Source organism: Macrobrachium nipponense, chromosome 7 (assembly GCF_015104395.2).
Source record: "Macrobrachium nipponense isolate FS-2020 chromosome 7, ASM1510439v2, whole genome shotgun sequence".
Classification (NCBI taxonomy): domain Eukaryota; kingdom Metazoa; phylum Arthropoda; class Malacostraca; order Decapoda; family Palaemonidae; genus Macrobrachium; species Macrobrachium nipponense.
In genome coordinates this window covers 10,519,781-10,537,068 of record NC_061109.1, presented here as the reverse complement: position 1 = coordinate 10,537,068, position 17,288 = coordinate 10,519,781, and the positions used below count along the sequence as shown (strand labels likewise).

The 17,288-nt window shown below is 41.7% G+C and overlaps 1 protein-coding gene across 5 annotated transcripts in view; it reads left to right on the top strand.

Annotated features, from left to right (window-relative positions):
• LOC135216988 (uncharacterized) overlaps positions 1-17,288 on the top strand; it is a 358,855-nt gene that overhangs the window by 231,026 nt on the left and 110,541 nt on the right. Inside the window, exon 14 of one of the 5 annotated variants that reach the window (XM_064252539.1) lies at positions 12,910-12,997. The exons of the other annotated variants lie outside the window; for them this stretch is intronic. Coding sequence (XP_064108609.1) covers positions 12,910-12,997 — 88 coding nt within the window. The remainder of the gene's footprint in view (positions 1-12,909; positions 12,998-17,288) is intronic. 5 annotated transcript variants of the gene reach the window in all.

Sequence of the window (17,288 nt, the reverse complement as noted above, 5' to 3'; positions counted from 1 at the left end):
TTGAATGCTAACAGATATCCATTATGTTTGATGTACAAAATGCTTGTGGTACCACATATTAAAGACACTATACAAAAATAACATGCTTGGCCACTTGCCAATTTTCACTGAAAACTTTTTGACAGGCTTTCAAGTATGAATTGCTGATATTTATGCAGTTCTAAGTAGCACCTGCAGTAATCATTTGTGGTCTGGAAATTTGTGCCCTGGCATAATGCTATATTTATTCACATTACAAGACCATGAAAAGACCCAGATAATGTTCTAAGTATCACACTCTTACACTAGGCATATGTGACATTGGCAGTCAACTACCATTTAGTTGTCATGGATGATTATGCTATGTGCAACTGCATCAGGCAAAGACATGCTAGACATTTCATCAATAATGATATGGTAAAAATAAACACATGGATCTTAGTAGGTTCCTGAGTCTCCATTGGAAAGACCACAGCAGTTATGTTTTATCCCCTTGACGTGGTAAGGGGTTTCTGGAACCCCTGGAATTTGTTATTGGGTTCGAGTCCGTGAGTTCCATACGTTATATCATTATGTATTACTTTGGGTTAATTTTTGTGGAATTTTTCACTTGATAAAATTTATTGGTCCTGGTATAGGAAAAGGTATCATAGTTGGGACTGGTTTTATATTGGAAGCCAAGTAGTGGGAACTGTGTTAGGATCATCAGCTACCCAATAATGTTTGAACCTGAGAAATATCAGATTGATAGCTCAAGGGCAGAACTATTCTGCAGGCTGGGCCACAGATGTAGTGGGGTCTGGTTGTGTGGATAGGACTTGAGCATTTTGAATGGTTTGCCCATATAATATGATTTGGGTGTGAATGATTGTATTCTTGTAATACTCTCAGTCCCAACAAGCTGGTTTAGCTTACACTTGGGCCACTCAAATTGTGTTGTTCCATCCCCTGTGGGGTAGGGTGGGGGGCGGACATTTGTGAGTCTGCTCTCACTTGTGCCATTGGTGGAAAAATAAACTTCATGAAAGGCTGATGATATCTTTGTAAGGTTTTCAGAGGTAGTACTTAATTTTTTTAATGACATTCGATCTTTGAGTAGTAGCATTAAAGAATCAAGTAGTCCTGGACTCTCAGATGATAAAGTTTTGGCATAGATGATGACCTCTGTATCCTCCTCTGACAACTTGTGTATGGGAAAGACTAAGAAACCTTCTAGTGTAGTTACACTGGAATTCTAATCTCCAGCCCAGAGCAAAGGGAAATTGACCAGGAATGTATGTGAAATAGGACCAGGTATATTTGAAACCTCCTATGATGAACATTTGACCTTTAACCCTTAATGGACAGGCCAAATATATATTAAGCATACCTCCAAATGGGGCAGACTTTAAGGTAGGCCAGTTTAAGAAAAAACACATCAATGGAAAGAGGAAGATATGCGAATGGACATGGTGTTGGAAAAAAAATTCTAAAAACCTCTCTGACACTCATAAATTTTACCAAATTATACATGTTTTTCTAATTCTAATAATTGATTTTATTTTATTTTGTAAAATTATAATTACTGTTCACACAGTATCATAACAGAAAAGAACTAGAATCAACAATAAATTCTGAGTATATTTGATGTAAAATATTTACAAGACTTACTGAGATGGGGAGATGCAGTAACTTTTTGGAAGGTATACATGTGTAACACCCAAAAGCCACCACATCTGTTAACGGGATATTAATCTCGTTATTTATTTGGTAAACGTGTAACTCCGAGTGTCAGGCATACCAACACATAATCTCTCTCTCTCTCTCTCTCTCTCTCTTCTCTCTCTCTCTCTTCTCTCTCTCTCTCTCTCTTCTCGCTCTCTCTCTCTCTCTCTCATGCCTAACAGGTGCTAACAGGTTAATCAAAATAAGAGAGTTGCATTATAAATATACATTTATTTAACAACGAAAAGACAGTAAATCAATCAAGTCTCACAGACTAACTTAACTCAGTTACCCCAATATTAAAATGTCTAAAATGTAATTAGTCACACCAAATGTCTATTCTCCCATCGGGACACTCTCGGTTCCCCCCCATGGTTCCGCCAGAATCGTCTGTTTCAAAGACACGAGAAACCACTCGTAAGTACACATAAGTTTAACAACAAAGTCAAAGATTGGATATTCTTATAAAATGTTAAATAGACAACAAGCCACCCTTTGGCTAAAATAGTTCAAGACTCACCCATGCAGCCAGAATATTTCACTCAAAATATAAAGACACTTTCGCAGAGCTCCCTCGGCATCTTGCCTTTCTTCCAAAGACGTCTCTATGCCAAATGCACCATAGACTTGGGTAGGGGTACATTATCAATAGAAGAGACGCACACGCACATACGAACGCATACTTCGACAACGCCTCACATTACTGGCTACAACTAGTTTCCCAAAGGCACTTTGAAAAGAGCCCATGAACTCGTGATCATTTACTCGTCTTTCTACGCAGTTTTGTATCACGCCACTCCACAGAAATCATTTATCAGCTTTTCTCAGGTCGTTGCTTCGGCTCTGTTCTCCACATTCCAATAGGTCACAGCGAACATATTGGCAATATATCATTAATTATAACCCTAGGCCTTATACATGTTTTTTCTAATATTTCTTTGACCTTTTCTTTGCAAAATTACAATTATAACTGACATTCTATCATAAAAGATAAGAACTAAAACCAACATCAATCCCTGGATATATTTATGTGCAAATAAATAATAAGATATCATGGGATAGAGAGGGACAATACATTCATCCATCAAGTCTCAATGCATACTGATCACCCTCTGACCTGTGCTAAGCTACTACAGTTGCCATTAGTCATTTATGGATCATTGAAGTGATATGAACATCTTCCCCACTAAATTCATTCAAATCGTGTGGTATGTAATATTAATAATCATATGACGTAGCCGTCCATCACTTAAAACCTGTTGTAGATACTTATATGATGATGCCTGTCCATTAATGATTACTCGAGAAGATTCTAGTTGTGATATTTTTAATTTGATGTATACTGAGACATTGTGAATTGTGAAGTGATGTGTCCGAGAGCTTAAAATATAATCTGAAGGTTGAGGAACGCTGACAGAAGAATCAGCTTCAGCAAAGAAAGTGAAAAATCAAAAGTGTTATCTCATCTTAGAGGAGTTAAAGCAGACTGCTCTGTATCATGCTGTTTGGAATCACACCAAGGGAATATGTACACCCCAACTGATGTTGTACTCATAAGAAAAGCTTGTAGAAGAATTAAAAGATCAATGTGTAATTAGAGTTGAAAGAATAAAGAAAAGGATCAGTGGAAACTTGGTTCCATTCCAAATTTAATCATTACATTTAATTCAGCATGCTTTCCTAAAGTAATAAAAGCAACATGGTTAGTTTTAAGGTTAAGCAACATATCCCGAGACCAAGGAGATGTTTTTATTGCCACAAACATTGACATATGTTAAGGTCTTGTAGTCAGAAGCTATAAAGCAAGCCTGCCACATTTGTCTAAGTGTAGTGACCCAGAACATGGTGTATGTCATAAAGAAGCAAAGTGGATACATTCACAGGTATCATTGAGCAGTGCAGTCACTACATCATCTTGAGTGGAAGTTATCAAGCATCTCTTGCAAGAAAGATGCTTGTGTCTCAGAGCAGTGAGGGAGATATCTGGCACCTTCTGCACATCTGCTGTGAATTTCTAACAAGGAAAGTGAGCTATCTGAAGTTGGTGTTGTAGAAGGGGTTAGTCTGGTCTAGTACCTCTCTTCAGTATGTAGCGGATCTCTTAGTCTTCTGCGATGAGACAAGGGCTGGCATGTCTTAGCTGTCAAAGGTTATTGGGCAGTTCTTGCTCAAGTATTCTGCTTACATGGTATGAGCCTGTCCACTACCTCAGAAATAGCATTGCTTGAGGAGCTTCAAACAGTCATGACCTTGAGAGGTTAGGCCCTTAGTGGGATCTGTTGTGGACTTCAAGACTCAGGGCAGTCCCATTGAACCCCTGTCTTTGTCATTGGACAAGGATCTTACCCTTAAATCAGTCTTCCTCCTGGTCCTTGCTTTGACAAAGTTTGGGAGAGTTGCATGGATAGTCATACTTCCTCTGGCAGAGCAATGGTGGTCTCTCATTCTCTTTCATTTAGGAATTCATGGTTAAGACGTAAAGTCCCTTGGTTCCAGACCCAAAGTTTAAGACTTTCTTGACTCCCTCTCTTCAAGAATTCAATGGTAGTGAGCAAAAGCCAGATGAGATTTGTTGTGCCTGGTTTATGCCCTAAAATATTACTTGGGAAGGCTTAAGAACCTCATACCAGAGTGAAAATGCCTTTTGAAGAGTATATGGGATGTCACAAGGAGGAGTTATCCAAGAACTCCATCTCCTGGATTTGGGAGGTAATCTCCAAAGATTACAATTCTCTTGATAGTGCATTGGACCTTTTAACCTGTCCACAGGCCCCTCTCTCAAACTGATTTGTTCAACAAATAATGAGGTGGCAGTTTAGTGCTACCAGACTACCTTCACCTCATTCTACTTAAGGATGTTGCCCACAAATAATTCAACACCTTTTCATTATATCCTGTATGGTGGTTCAGCAAATAATGTAACTACCAGGAACTGTCCAGGTGTTCCATTGCTCATTCAAGTCCTTTGGCTATAGTGTGAAGCTCCTGAGGGAAGAGGGGTTTTGTAAAGACCCATCCTCCCTCCAACATCCTAGCCCATGAGCATTCGTATGAAAGTACAAGCTGGACCTGAATGAGTACAGGTAAGTGGCACTATTAGCCCCTGTTCTAATAACCTAGAATGTGAGCCTTCATCTCCCCTTGTATAACAGAGGGGGAGCAGGTAAAGTAGAGTCTTTTATCCAAACCCATTGTTTTGTACATGAACTTTCCTGTCAGACATATACTTAGCTTACGTCTCTGACGTCACGACAGAATTCAAAACTCGCGGCTAACGCGACAGGTAGGTCAGGTGATCTACCTTACCCGCCGCTGGGAGGCGGGTGTAAGAACCATCATACCTTTCTTGCCAGATTTTTTCTGTCGTCGGTGTCGACCACACCTGTTGTCGGTGTCGACCACACCTGTTGTCGGTACCTCTTGACAGTTGGATTCTTTTCTCGTTTTCGCCCTGGATTGTTTCTACGGACTTTTGGTGAAGTACCCGATCTTTTGGCCTGGCATTCGCGATTTGTGGACAGTTTTGGACTTTTCTTTGGATTTTTCTTTGGATTTTTCTTGGATACATGATGTCTGATGTTGATACTAAGAAAACCGCTATGTTTAGAGTTTGTTGTATGACTGAGTGTAAGGTGAGGCTACCGAAAGCTGCGGTAGACCCTCACACGGTATGTTTGAAGTGTAGAGGAAATGAATGCACCTTTAATAAACCCTTGTAATGAATGTGAAAAGCTGAATGAGGATGAATGGAAGTCTTTGTCTTCCTACTTGAGGAAGCTTGAAAAGGATAAAGTTAGGAAAGCTTCTTCCAGGAGCAGTAGTAGATCTCGTATTAGCGAGTTGGATGTAGATAATCCTATTTTAGAAGTAGCTCCTTTGTCAGTTTCAGCTCCTGCTCCCTGCACCGAAGCCGAAGATGCGCCTTCGGAAGTGGCCCTCAATGAAAGCCACCATTCGCAGTATGGAGAGGAAAATCAAACAACTAGAAGGTAAGAGTGATTCCAATAGTGATTTGTGCAGTGAACCCAGTGCAGTGGAGGGTGCGTCTGATCGGCTCCCTAATGCTTCCAGGCCTAGACCTCTTCCAGACTCCCAGTCCCAGTGGAGGAGGAAAGTCGAAAGCCGCAGGAAGGTTAGGGAGCATCCCCAACGGTCAGGCGTCCCCTCGGTAGCTCCTGTTGATCGTTCCCAGGCTACCTTGGATCGCTCCAAGAGAGAAATTTTGCGCCAGTGCTTCTCGCGTCGCCTTCGCCTTCTCCTAAAAGAGGATGGAGCTCTTCGGAAGCCTCGCGCCCTTCGAAGAGAGCCTGGAACGCTCCCTGCGCCCGCCCTTCCAGCCCTGAAGTTTTTTCGGAAGAGCCTGAGGTGGAAGCGAAGAAGCGTAAGAGATCAGGAGTATCGTTCCCCGAGCGGAGATCGAGCCTCGTCTCCTGTTCACGAGTTTGTGAATTCTCCTGCAAGGGTGTTGGCTAACCTTCAGGCGCAGATTTCGGCTCTGGCTGGCTCTCTTTGCGTTGTCTTCTCGTCGTAGGAAGGACGTCTCGCTTCCTGTAAAGAAGTCCAAGCTCCCCTCTCCTGACTCTCGCTATTCGACGGAAGCGGCGCGCTCACCTGTGCGTTCGGATTCTCGCAGGAGGCTTTCTGCTTCGGGCAAGATCGCATCTGCGTCTAAGCGACATTCGCCTGACAGACAAGTTTCTCCTTCGGACAAGGAGCAAACTGCGCGTAGGAGATCCTCACCCTACAGACGCTCTTCTCGAGACAGGATCACTACCCTTGACAGGCGCCAAGAGCCTAGTAGGCACTACTCACCTCGTAGCCGCTCCTCGTCTCGCATCCACTCTCCGGTTGACAAGCACCCTAAATTGAACAGGCGCCCTTCGCTGGACAGGCGTCAAGAGTTTGTTAGCGCGTTTCGCCTGGCAGGCGCTTCTTCTCCCGACTTTTACTCGCCTCGAGTCAGGCGCCGAGAGCCTAGCAGGCGCTTCTCCCCGGTGGGTAGGCGCTCACCTAGTAGGCGCTCGTCACCAGAGATTCTCTCGCCTCGGTTCAGGCGCCAAGAGCCTGGTAGGCACTTTTCGTATGGCAGGCGCCGTTCGCCTGGTAGCCGCTCTCCTTTGGATAGGCGCCAAGAGCCTGATAGAAGTTCTTCTTCAAACAGGCGCTCTGCACCTGACTGCCGCCTGACTCCTATTAGGCTTCAAGAATCTGGGAAACGCACTCCTCCAGACAAGAAGGATGTTGCAAGTAGACACTTGCCTGAAGCATTGTCTCCAAGACGTATACGTCTAACTTCCTCTAGAGGAACTCCTTTAAGAACTAGTCGCGCCTCTAAGGATCAGGAGGGCTCTTCAGCTCAGGAGGAACAGGACCCCTCAGAAGAAGAAGGACCAAAAGACGCCTCAGTTCCTCCTATAAGAAACTAACAGAGTTACTCCTGCAGAGTTTGGAGATATCCTTTCTCCTGTGGCTCCCCTTCTCCTCTTTCGTTATTCTCCACTTCGAAGACGTCGAAGGTTTCGTCTTGTGTAAGGATGAAACCTACTGTTTCCATGAAGAAGGCGCTGAGAGGTTTTGGGGAATGGCTCCTTTCTAAGGAAGAGAAAGGGAAGACGGTTTTTTCTTTCCCTCCGTCTAAACTGACCGGCAGATTGGGATTCTGGTACGAATCGGGAGAACCTTTAGGCCTCGCTCTCCCTTCGTCTGCGGACTCGGACTTCTCTTCATTAGTGGATTCTGCTCGTCGTTCCGCCCTCTTGTTCCGCCAAGACTACGTGGGGAATGAACGAACTTGACCACTTACTGAAGGAATGTTCCGAGTCCTGGAAGTTTTCAACTTCCTTGATTGGTCTTTAGGTGTTCTGGCTAATAAGACCAAGACCCCAGATGCTCTGTCTCCTGAAGATCTTAACTGTGTACTCACTTGCATGGATAAAGCAGTGAGAGACGGATCGAGTGAAATCTCCTCACTGTTTGGAGCTGGAGTGCTTAAGAAACGGTCGGTCTACTGTTCGTTTCTCACGAAGGCAGTGTCTCATGCGCAAAGGGCCTCGCTCTGTATGCTCAACTCTCTCCGCTTCTGTTCCCCAAGAAAATTATCCAAGATGTCTCGAGTGCCCTTTCAGCTAAGGCTACTCAGGACATGTTAGCCCAGGCGGCCAGGAAACCTTGCTCTGTCTTCCAACCCAAGACCAAGAAAGAGATCCTCTGAGACAGGAGCCCTTTCGAGGAGGACCCGCTGTCAGAGGTTCTGCAACAGAGGGAAGACCGTTTTTTAAGAGAGGTAAAACCCTTCTCTAAGTCAGTCAGAGGGAAGAAATAGCGGTCAAGGGACTCCAGACATCAGTGGGTGCCAGGACTACTGAAATTTGCCGACGTCTGGGCACAAAGGGGCAGACAATTGGTCCCTATCGATTGTCAGCAAAGGATACCTCATTCCCTTCTCGTCAAGACCACCATTGACGACAACTCCGAGGGAGTTGGTAGCCAAGTACAAGGAACCCCATCATGAATCAAGCCCTTTCTCTAGCAGTAGATCTCATGCTAGAGAAGGAGGCTATAGAACTAGTGAAAAGATCCCCGCTCTGCGGGCTTTTACAACAGACTTTTCCTAGTGCCGAAGAACTCAGGAGGATGGAGACCGGTGTTGGATGTAAGCGCCCTGAACGTCTTTGTGGAAAAGAGGAAGTTCGCCATGGAGACAACTTCCTCAGTGTTAGCGGCTCTTCGTCCAGGGGACTGGATGGTGTCTCTAGACCTTCAGGACGCTTACTTTCATGTGCCGATCCATCCTTCTTCACGGAAGTATCTACGATTCATGATGGGAGGAAACATCTTCCAATTCAAGGCCTTGTGCTTCGGCCTATCAACTGCACCCCAAGTTTTCACGGGGTTAATGAAAACGTGGCGCAGTGGCTACATTTGGAGGGAGTGAGGGTGTCGCTTTATCTCGACGACTGGCTAATCAGAGCAGAGTCTCAAGAAAGATGTCTGGAGGACCTTCAAAAGACCCTTACATTGGCAAGTTCGCTGGGACTTCTGGTGAACTTCCAGAAGTCTCAATTAATCCCCAGTCAAGAGAGGATCTATCTGGGATTCGGATAGCTTCTCTGGCTTTTCGGGCTTTTCCCGTCGCCAGAGAGGATAGCTCGTTGCTACGAGAAAATAACGACCTTCCTAGAGAAAGATGCATGCCACAGCGAGGGAGTGGATGAGTCTGCTGGGGACTCTCCTCGCTGGAGCAATTCGTTTCTCTAGGAAGGTTGCATCTCAGGCCTCTACAGTTCTTCCTATACCAGAACTGGAGGCGTCTCTCCCTAGATCTGGAGTTCTCCCTCAAGATCTCAAGGGAAATCAAGAGAGACCTTCGGTGGTGGAACAACCCACTTCGATTTGTGAAAGGAATGTCTCTCTACATGCCGAACCCCAGCCATGTGTTGTTTTCCGACGCATCGGAGGCAGGTTGGGGGGCGACGCTCGGGACAAGAGAAGTGTCAGGCACCTGGAAGGGGGATCAGGTGTCCTGGCACATCAACAAGAAAGAGTTGATGGCAGTCTGGATGGCATTGAAAGCCTTCGAACCCCACGTCCGAAATGCAGTAGTGCAGGTCAATTCGGACAACACACAGCCTTGGCGTACATCAAAAATAAAAAACAGGGGGGGACGCACTCTTCTCCCTGTACGAAACAGCAAGGGATCTTCTGCTGTGGTCTCAAACAAGGAAGATCAGTCTTCTCACCAGATTCGTACAGGGAGAAAGGAACGTCAGGGCCGATCTCCTGAGCAGGAAGAATCAACTCCTGCCTTCCGAGTGGACCCCTCCACTCAGAAGTATGCCAAGACCTGTGGAGAAGATGGGGCAGACCTCACATCGATCTCTTTGCAACAGCAAAGAACGCAAGAATCGAACTTTACTGCTCCCCGATCTCAGACCCAGGAGCAGTATCAGTGGATGCGTTTCTCCTAGATTGGACAGGGCTAGACGTCTACGCCTTTCCCCCCTTCAAAATACTAGGACAAACCCTCAAGAAATTTGCTATCTCGGATGAGGACAAGAATGACGCTAGTAGCTCCGTTCTGGCCCGCCCAAGATTGGTTCACAGAGGTACTGGAATGGTTGGTGGACTTTCCAAGAGCACTTCCACAAAGACAAGATTGCTCAAACAACCCCACCACTTCGACAGGTATCACAGAAACCTCCCCGCTCTCAATCTGACTGGCTTTCGACTGTCAAAGTCTTGTCAGAGCGAAGGGGTTTTCGACAAAAGCTGCTAAGGCTATCGCCTCAGCTAGAAGACCTTCGACCCTTAAAGTCTACCAGTCGAAGTGGTACGTCTTTCGCCGTTGGTGCAGGAACCAGAAGTTTTCCTCTTCCAGTACCTCTGTGACTCAGATAGCAGATTTCCTAGTTTTCCTCAGAGAAAAATGCGGTTTGGCAGTATCTACTATCAAAGGATACCGAAGCATGCTGGCTGCCGGTATTCGACATAGGAATTTAGATCTTTCGAATAACAAAGATCTTCATGATCTCTTAAGATCTTTTGAATCTTCCAAGAAAACCTCGAGCGAAGTTCCAAGTTGGAATCTGGATGTGGTTCTTCGTTTCCTGAGGTCCGCTAGGTTTGAACCACCACATTTAGCCTCCTTCAAAGATCTCACGAGGAAAGCTCTCTTTCTCATGGCTTTAGCATCAGCAAAAAGGGTTAGTGAGATTCATGCCCTAGAAGGAAGGGTAGGTTTCAAAGGAGATTCCGTGGTTTGTTCCTTCCTTCCTTCGTTTTTGGCAAAAAATGAGAAACCCCTCAAAACTGTGGCCAAGGAATTTTGAGGTTCGTGGTTTATCTGCCATAGTAGGGGAAGAACCTGAAAGAACTCTTTGCCCTGTTAGGAGTTTAAAATACTACCTTCAGAAGAAGAAAACCCTTAAGGGCATTGAGGATAGACTATGGTGCTCTGTAAAGGACCCCAGCAGACCATTGTCGAAAAATGCGCTGTCTTTCTTCATTAGAAGTGTTGTGAAAGAAGCACATAAAGCTTGTAATGAGGAACATTTCAAGATCCTAAAAGTCAAGGCTCATGAAGTAAGAGCAATTGCCACTTCCTTGGCCTTTAAGAAGAACATGTCTCTTCAGAATCTGATGAAAACTACATTCTGGAGATGTAATTCAGTATTCGCCAACCACTACCTAAAAGACGTCAGTATTACGTATGACGAGTGCTTCGCGTTAGGCCGTACGTATCGGCGGATTCGGTGCTGGGGCAGGGAGCTGGAACATATCCTTTGTAGTTTTTGCCCTTGTTGTTTTTTTTTTTTTTTTTTTTTGGTAATTGAGTTCATATGGTTGTATGAAAAATGATGCAGGTAGGCATCGTTTTTCGTTTCGTAATGCTAATAACATTAGTTTGGTTAGGTGATCGGATTTGGTTTGAAGCTCCCTGCGTTGGTAGTGGACAGGTTCTGTCATAGAAGAGGGCGAACCCCCATTGACATGATCCGACTTGGATTCTACTAAGTAAGCGGATATCAAGTCTCGTTAGTAGACCCAAAAACAAAAAGTCTTTCAGCTGTAGGTCACGCCCCGCTGTAGCTCTTATGGCTATGCAGACTAATAGACAGTATCTATGAAGTCTTCAGCCTAAACAGGTAAGAACCAAGGTTATTTTTATCCTACAACAGGTGTTGTTTACCTTTTCTTTGTTATTTTCTGTCTTGTACCCTCCACCAAGGGTGTCAATCAGCTAAGTATATGTCTGACAGGAAAGTTCATGTACAAAAATGATATTGTTATTTTACAATAAAGTTTTGTACATACTTACCTGGCAGACATATACGATTGATGGCCCGCCCAGCCTCCCCTCAGGAGACAGGTATAAGAGAGAAAAAATCTGGCAAGAAAGGTATGATGGTTCTTACACCCGCCTCCCAGCGGCGGGTAAGGTAGATCACCTGACCTACCTGTCGCGTTAGCCGCGGAGTTTTGAATTCTGTCGTGACGTCAGAGACGTAAGCTAAGTATATGTCTGCCAGGTAAGTATGTACAAAACTTTATTGTAAAATAACAATATCATATTAGATTATCTATACCAAGGCTACTGACTGACAGTTCCTCTTCACAGAGGGTGACTGGGTTCTTAAGGATTAATCTGGCATAATTCTGGTCTGTAGAGTGGGTATAGAGGGAAGTACTGCCACTCTCTCCAAGGAGGTGTCAACATAGCGACACTAACCTGCCCTCTAGGGTGGGGTCAGCAAAGTAGCACCGATATATCATTTTTCTGCACAGTGATACTCGGCTCCACCCGCAAAGGGAATCATCTCTAACTGTTGGCTCTACCTCCCCCTTAGTACAGAGTCTTTATGTATGAAAGGTATAGCGTATGTATCCTCATATGAACAAGTGCAAAATTGTAAAAGTACGTAATTTGCATTTTTCCTTGGAATGCAAACTGTAACCTTTCATATTAAGGCTAATCCACCTTGCCCACCTCATTTCATTATTTCTTGCCAGTTTTTCATTCTCTATGTAGGCTGGAAATAGAGTGGTTAGTGTCACTTGGGTGAGAATGGGCATCTCCTCTCCTTCATTCCACCTGGATAACACCTTTATTTAGTCATTACATGGGCAGTCCAGCACATGCAAAGTAAGGATTCACCATATATGAAAGGCTACAGTTTGTATACCTAGGAAAAATACAAATTACATACTTTGAAAATTTGGTACTACTTTGTTTAATACTAAAGTCCTGCTGCTTTCCTCCAAGTCCATTTCTCCCAGCCTCACATTGGCCCAATGTTTAATGTTTCTCACACACAGGAAAACAAAAAATAAATATCAGATGAGAATGGGCTGTAATAGTTTGGGAGGTCATATCAGTCAATTACCTATGGTTTGGCTGTTTTTTTGCAATTAAGATTTAGTTTCTTACATTGCTAATGAAGGATTCGGTAAATAGGTTTGTTTTTAGGAAACCAAGATTGTTAACAACTACGCTCATTATTATATGCTGTGCCCAACTGATATAACATTGTTGGACTTGAGTTTGAACACAAGAGTTTTTCATTGCAAATTATTTAATTGCATAATTTTGCCTTAAGATTGTCATCAGCACTTAGAAACTTCATGCCAAGAATTTTACTCCTTAAGAGAAAGATATACTGTACAGAATGATGATATTTCAACTTTGTGTAAAAGATTATACTATGGTTGTCCTTTTTTTTTCATTAGGTTGCCAAAGTCTTAGACAGCAAACGATCCCAGAATGTTGGAATTTTCATTAAAAGTCAACATCTAGATATAGCAGATGTTGAGAATGGTAAGTAATTCCAATTTTGTATCTATCTATATGTATGTATAGTATATATATATAATATGTTATATATATACAGGCAGTCCCCGGCTTACAACGGCTCCCGGCTTACAACGTTCCGCCCTGGGTTACGACGTTTGTTCCGACGTTACGACGCTGACGCTTCCGACGCTCCGAGTTAACGACACTTTTAAATAACGCATACTATGATAAAAATCCTTTATAGTTTAGCACAGTATATTAATAAAAATAAGTTTATAGTTAGATTACAACAAAAATTTTGATGTTATGATGATTTTCGACACTTTTTATGTCTTATTTTTCGAATTTTTGTAGTGACGCCTCATATGCGGAACTAGTTTCCAAGCAAATGAATACTAGCTTGCGCTGCGCAAAGTTTATAACAGTCCAAAAGTGCAAATAATGAAAAAATCATTGCTTGTTTCCAGTAATAATAACAAAATTAAGTTTCTGGTTAGATTACAATGCAAATTCAAAGTATCCAAAGAGAGACATTATCCAGTAATTTGATGAGAGAGAGAGAGACAGAGAGAGACGAGAGACGAGGAGAGAGAGATGAGAGAGAGAGAGAGAGAGAGAGAGAGAGGGGGAGGCGTCTTCCGACGCTCCGAGTTAACGACGCTTTTAAAAAACGCATACTATGATAAAAATCCTTTATAGTTTAGCACAGTATATTAATAAAAATAAGTTTTCTGGTTAGATTACAACAAAATTTTGATGTTATATGATGATTTTGACACTTTTTATGTCGTATTTTTTTTAGTGACGCCTCATATGCGGAACTAGTTTCCAAGGCGAATGAATACTAGCTTGCGATGCGCAAAGTTTATAACAGTCCAAAAGCGCAAATAATGAAAAAATTTGATCAGAGAGAGAGAGAGAGGCGTCTTGGCAAATGAGATCATTTGCCAATGGTCTTGGGGATTGACGTAACGTTTATTTTCTGAACAGATAGGACAGAGAAGTGTTAGTTTCATTAAACAGCCTCTGACTCATGCCAGTAAATGTTTTGTTGATACTAATAATATAAGCCTATTTAAAGATACGTTTACTTTAATTAGTCTATATGATATGTAAATACTAGTAATCAACTGTTCTTGTAGACCTCAAGATTTGGCAAAATCGAAGTATCCAAAGAGAGAGATTATCCAGTAATTTGATGAGAGAGAGGAGAGAGGAGAGATGAAGAGAAGGAGAGAAAGGAAGACGAGAGAGAGAGAGAGAGAGAGAGAGACCTTACAGACTTTACATTTTGTTTGGGTTGCCCCAGGTCCCTCAGTGTGAAGCACCTCTAATGTCTACCAGAGAGTTGCTAGTACATCTTCCGGTATATTTTGCATCTTCCAATCTTGGATGGTCTGGGATGCAGTTTAGATATTTGTCGAGCTTATTCTTAAACACATCTACGCTCACTCCTGATATATTCCTCAGATGAGCTGGCAACGCAGTTTCATTAAACGGCCTCTGACTCATGCCAGTAAATGTTTTGTTGATACTAATATATAAGTCTATTTAAAGATACGTTTACTTTAATTAGTCTATATGATACGTAAATAGTAATCGACTGTTCTTGTAGCCCTCAAGATTTGGCAAAATCACTCCAGGTTGTACATAAAACTTCAAGAATGTAGTGTCACCAGAGGATTACAATAGTTTTTACCTTCAAGAACCAGCATTTTTTGATGAAAATGTATATATCATATCATATCAAGGAAACCATAAATATAAAGGAAGAGGTGTCCAATCAGACAACAGTCATGTACACGTGTTTTATTAAGAAACGTTTCATGTTGTTACCAACATATCATCAGTCTGCAATTGAAATTCACAATTAAAATAAACTTAAAAATTACAATAAAAATTGAAATATACTCAGTACAATAAAAATTAAAATATACTCAGAATGTTAAAATAGGGAATGAGAAGAAAACTACCTATTCATAAAGAAAGAAAGAGCTGAGTGACTAAAAACGGTAAGGTCTGCACACAACGTAAACCTCACACCAGAGAGAGAGAGGAGATGACGAGGTGTTGGAGTTTAAACTAGGTGAAAGGTACTTAATAAACAATGACTCTGGTAGTTAGATGGGTAGTTTGCTTTGTGGTGCCAATAATAGAAAAAAGTTTCTTGTCAATAATAAGTTTACAACTCTTTGCATGTATTCTTATATTAGAGAACTCGGGATTAGAGATTCTGGACCCAGTTCTGTAACTTAATCCCAAATTGCTATAATGTCAGACTTGTAACAGTCTATCTGAAGAACCAACATAAATACCAAGACTTCTTGGGCATTCAAATTCATATATGATATTGGACTTCTTGGATATAGAAATAACTAGAGATGACCACCTTTTCAACACAAGTGTTTTTAGAAAGAGTACCTTCACTGTGCTCGGGAACAACTTTTGTAGTTCGTGTTTCCGTAATTTTAAGATTAATGCTATATCTACTTTGGTTTTTAGGGCCCTTAGGTACACATCTGATTGGCTTTCCTTCCATCTTGAAGTCGAGTTTCTTTTAGAATATTTCGTAAAGAACTCGTTTCCCAAAAAGCTGGTTTTTAACATTATTAGTAAATTGCTACTGAAGTATCTGTCAGCACCCACCCTTAATTTTAATGTACCTAAGTTAACTATGTATGCACCCATCCCATTTATTCATTCTGACAGTTTACGTGTGAAAGTTAGAAATATTATTGAAAAGGAATTTGGTTTTTTAAAACTGAATCTCATTCCCATGAATCCACAAAAAATGGAGGGTTTTTTTAATTACAAAGACAAATTACAGGATTTCATGAAGTCCAATATCATATATAAATTTGAATGCCCAAGATGTCTTGGTATTTATGTTGGTTCTTCATGTATACTGTTACAAGTCCGATATTATGTATAGCCATTTGGGATTAAGTTACAGAACTGGGTCCAGAATCTCTAATCCCGAGTTCTCTAATACGTATAAGAATACATGCAAAAAGTTGTAAAGTTATTATTGACAAGAAACATTTTAATATTGTTGGCACCACAAAGCAAACTACCCATCTAACTACCCTTGAATCATTGTTTATTAAGCACCTTTCACCTAGTTTAAACTCCAACACCTCGTCATCTCCTCTCTCTCTGGTGTGAGGTTTACGTTGTGTGCAGACCTTACCGTTTGCAGTCACTCAGCTCTTTCTTTCTTTATGAATAGGTAGTTTTCTTCTCATTCCCTATTTTAACGTTCTGAGTATGTTTTAATTTTTCTTGTAATTTTTAAGTTTATTTTAATTGTGAATTTCAATTGCAGACTGATGATATGTTGGTGACAACATGAAACGTTTCTTAATAAAACACTTGTACACACTGTACATGACTGTCGTCTGATTGGACACCTTCCTTTATATATACATACAGTAGTACCTCGAGATACGAAAGGCTCAACTTACGAAAAATCCAAGTTACGAAAGCCAATAGGAAAAATTTTACTGCTCTACATACGAAAAGTTTTCAAGATACGAAAGGTTGTTGCTATAAAGCCCCGAGATTCGCCCGGACCACCGAGAACAATTTTAAAACTCCCGCGCCGCCAACTGAGTAAACTCGCCACCATCCTCCCACTCTCCCATTGGTTCCTGATGCTAGTCACCCCATAAGGTCCTGCTCTCCTATTGGTCAGCATCTACCCCTTGTGCTTTAAGTATTCTATTGGTAAAAGGTTGCTGTAAATTGAAAAACTTAGCATTCGTGCAATACATTTAATAAAAAAAAAACATTAGGTAAAGATAGAATAAAGAATAGAAATGAATGGTTATTATACTGTTTGGTAGTTTCAGTAGTTGAAGAGAGAGAATGAAAATTTATGGCTTACTGTGTAAAAGTGATTGCTTGGCGCTCGTTCGATACTCTTAAGTGCTGGATGTAAACAGACATTTGGAAGCTTTTTTTTGTTTTATAGTTAATGGTTACTTAATAATTATTTGAAATGAGTACATGCAATACATTTAATAAAAAAAATGTGAATTAGATATCATAAAATATAAAATAAATCAGACTGCCAACAAATATGCATTTTTTAGAATTCTTCTTCTGTTTTATTATTACGTTACGTATACGTATTACGCATGTTTCATTATAGCTGTCATAACTCGGTATCTCCGTTAAGTAAAGATAGAATAAAGAATAGAAATGAATGGTTATTATACTGTTTGGTGGTTTCATTAGTTGAAGAGAGATACTAATGACAATTTCTGGCTTACTGTGTGCTAGGAAAAATGATTGCTTGGCGCTCGTTCCATAC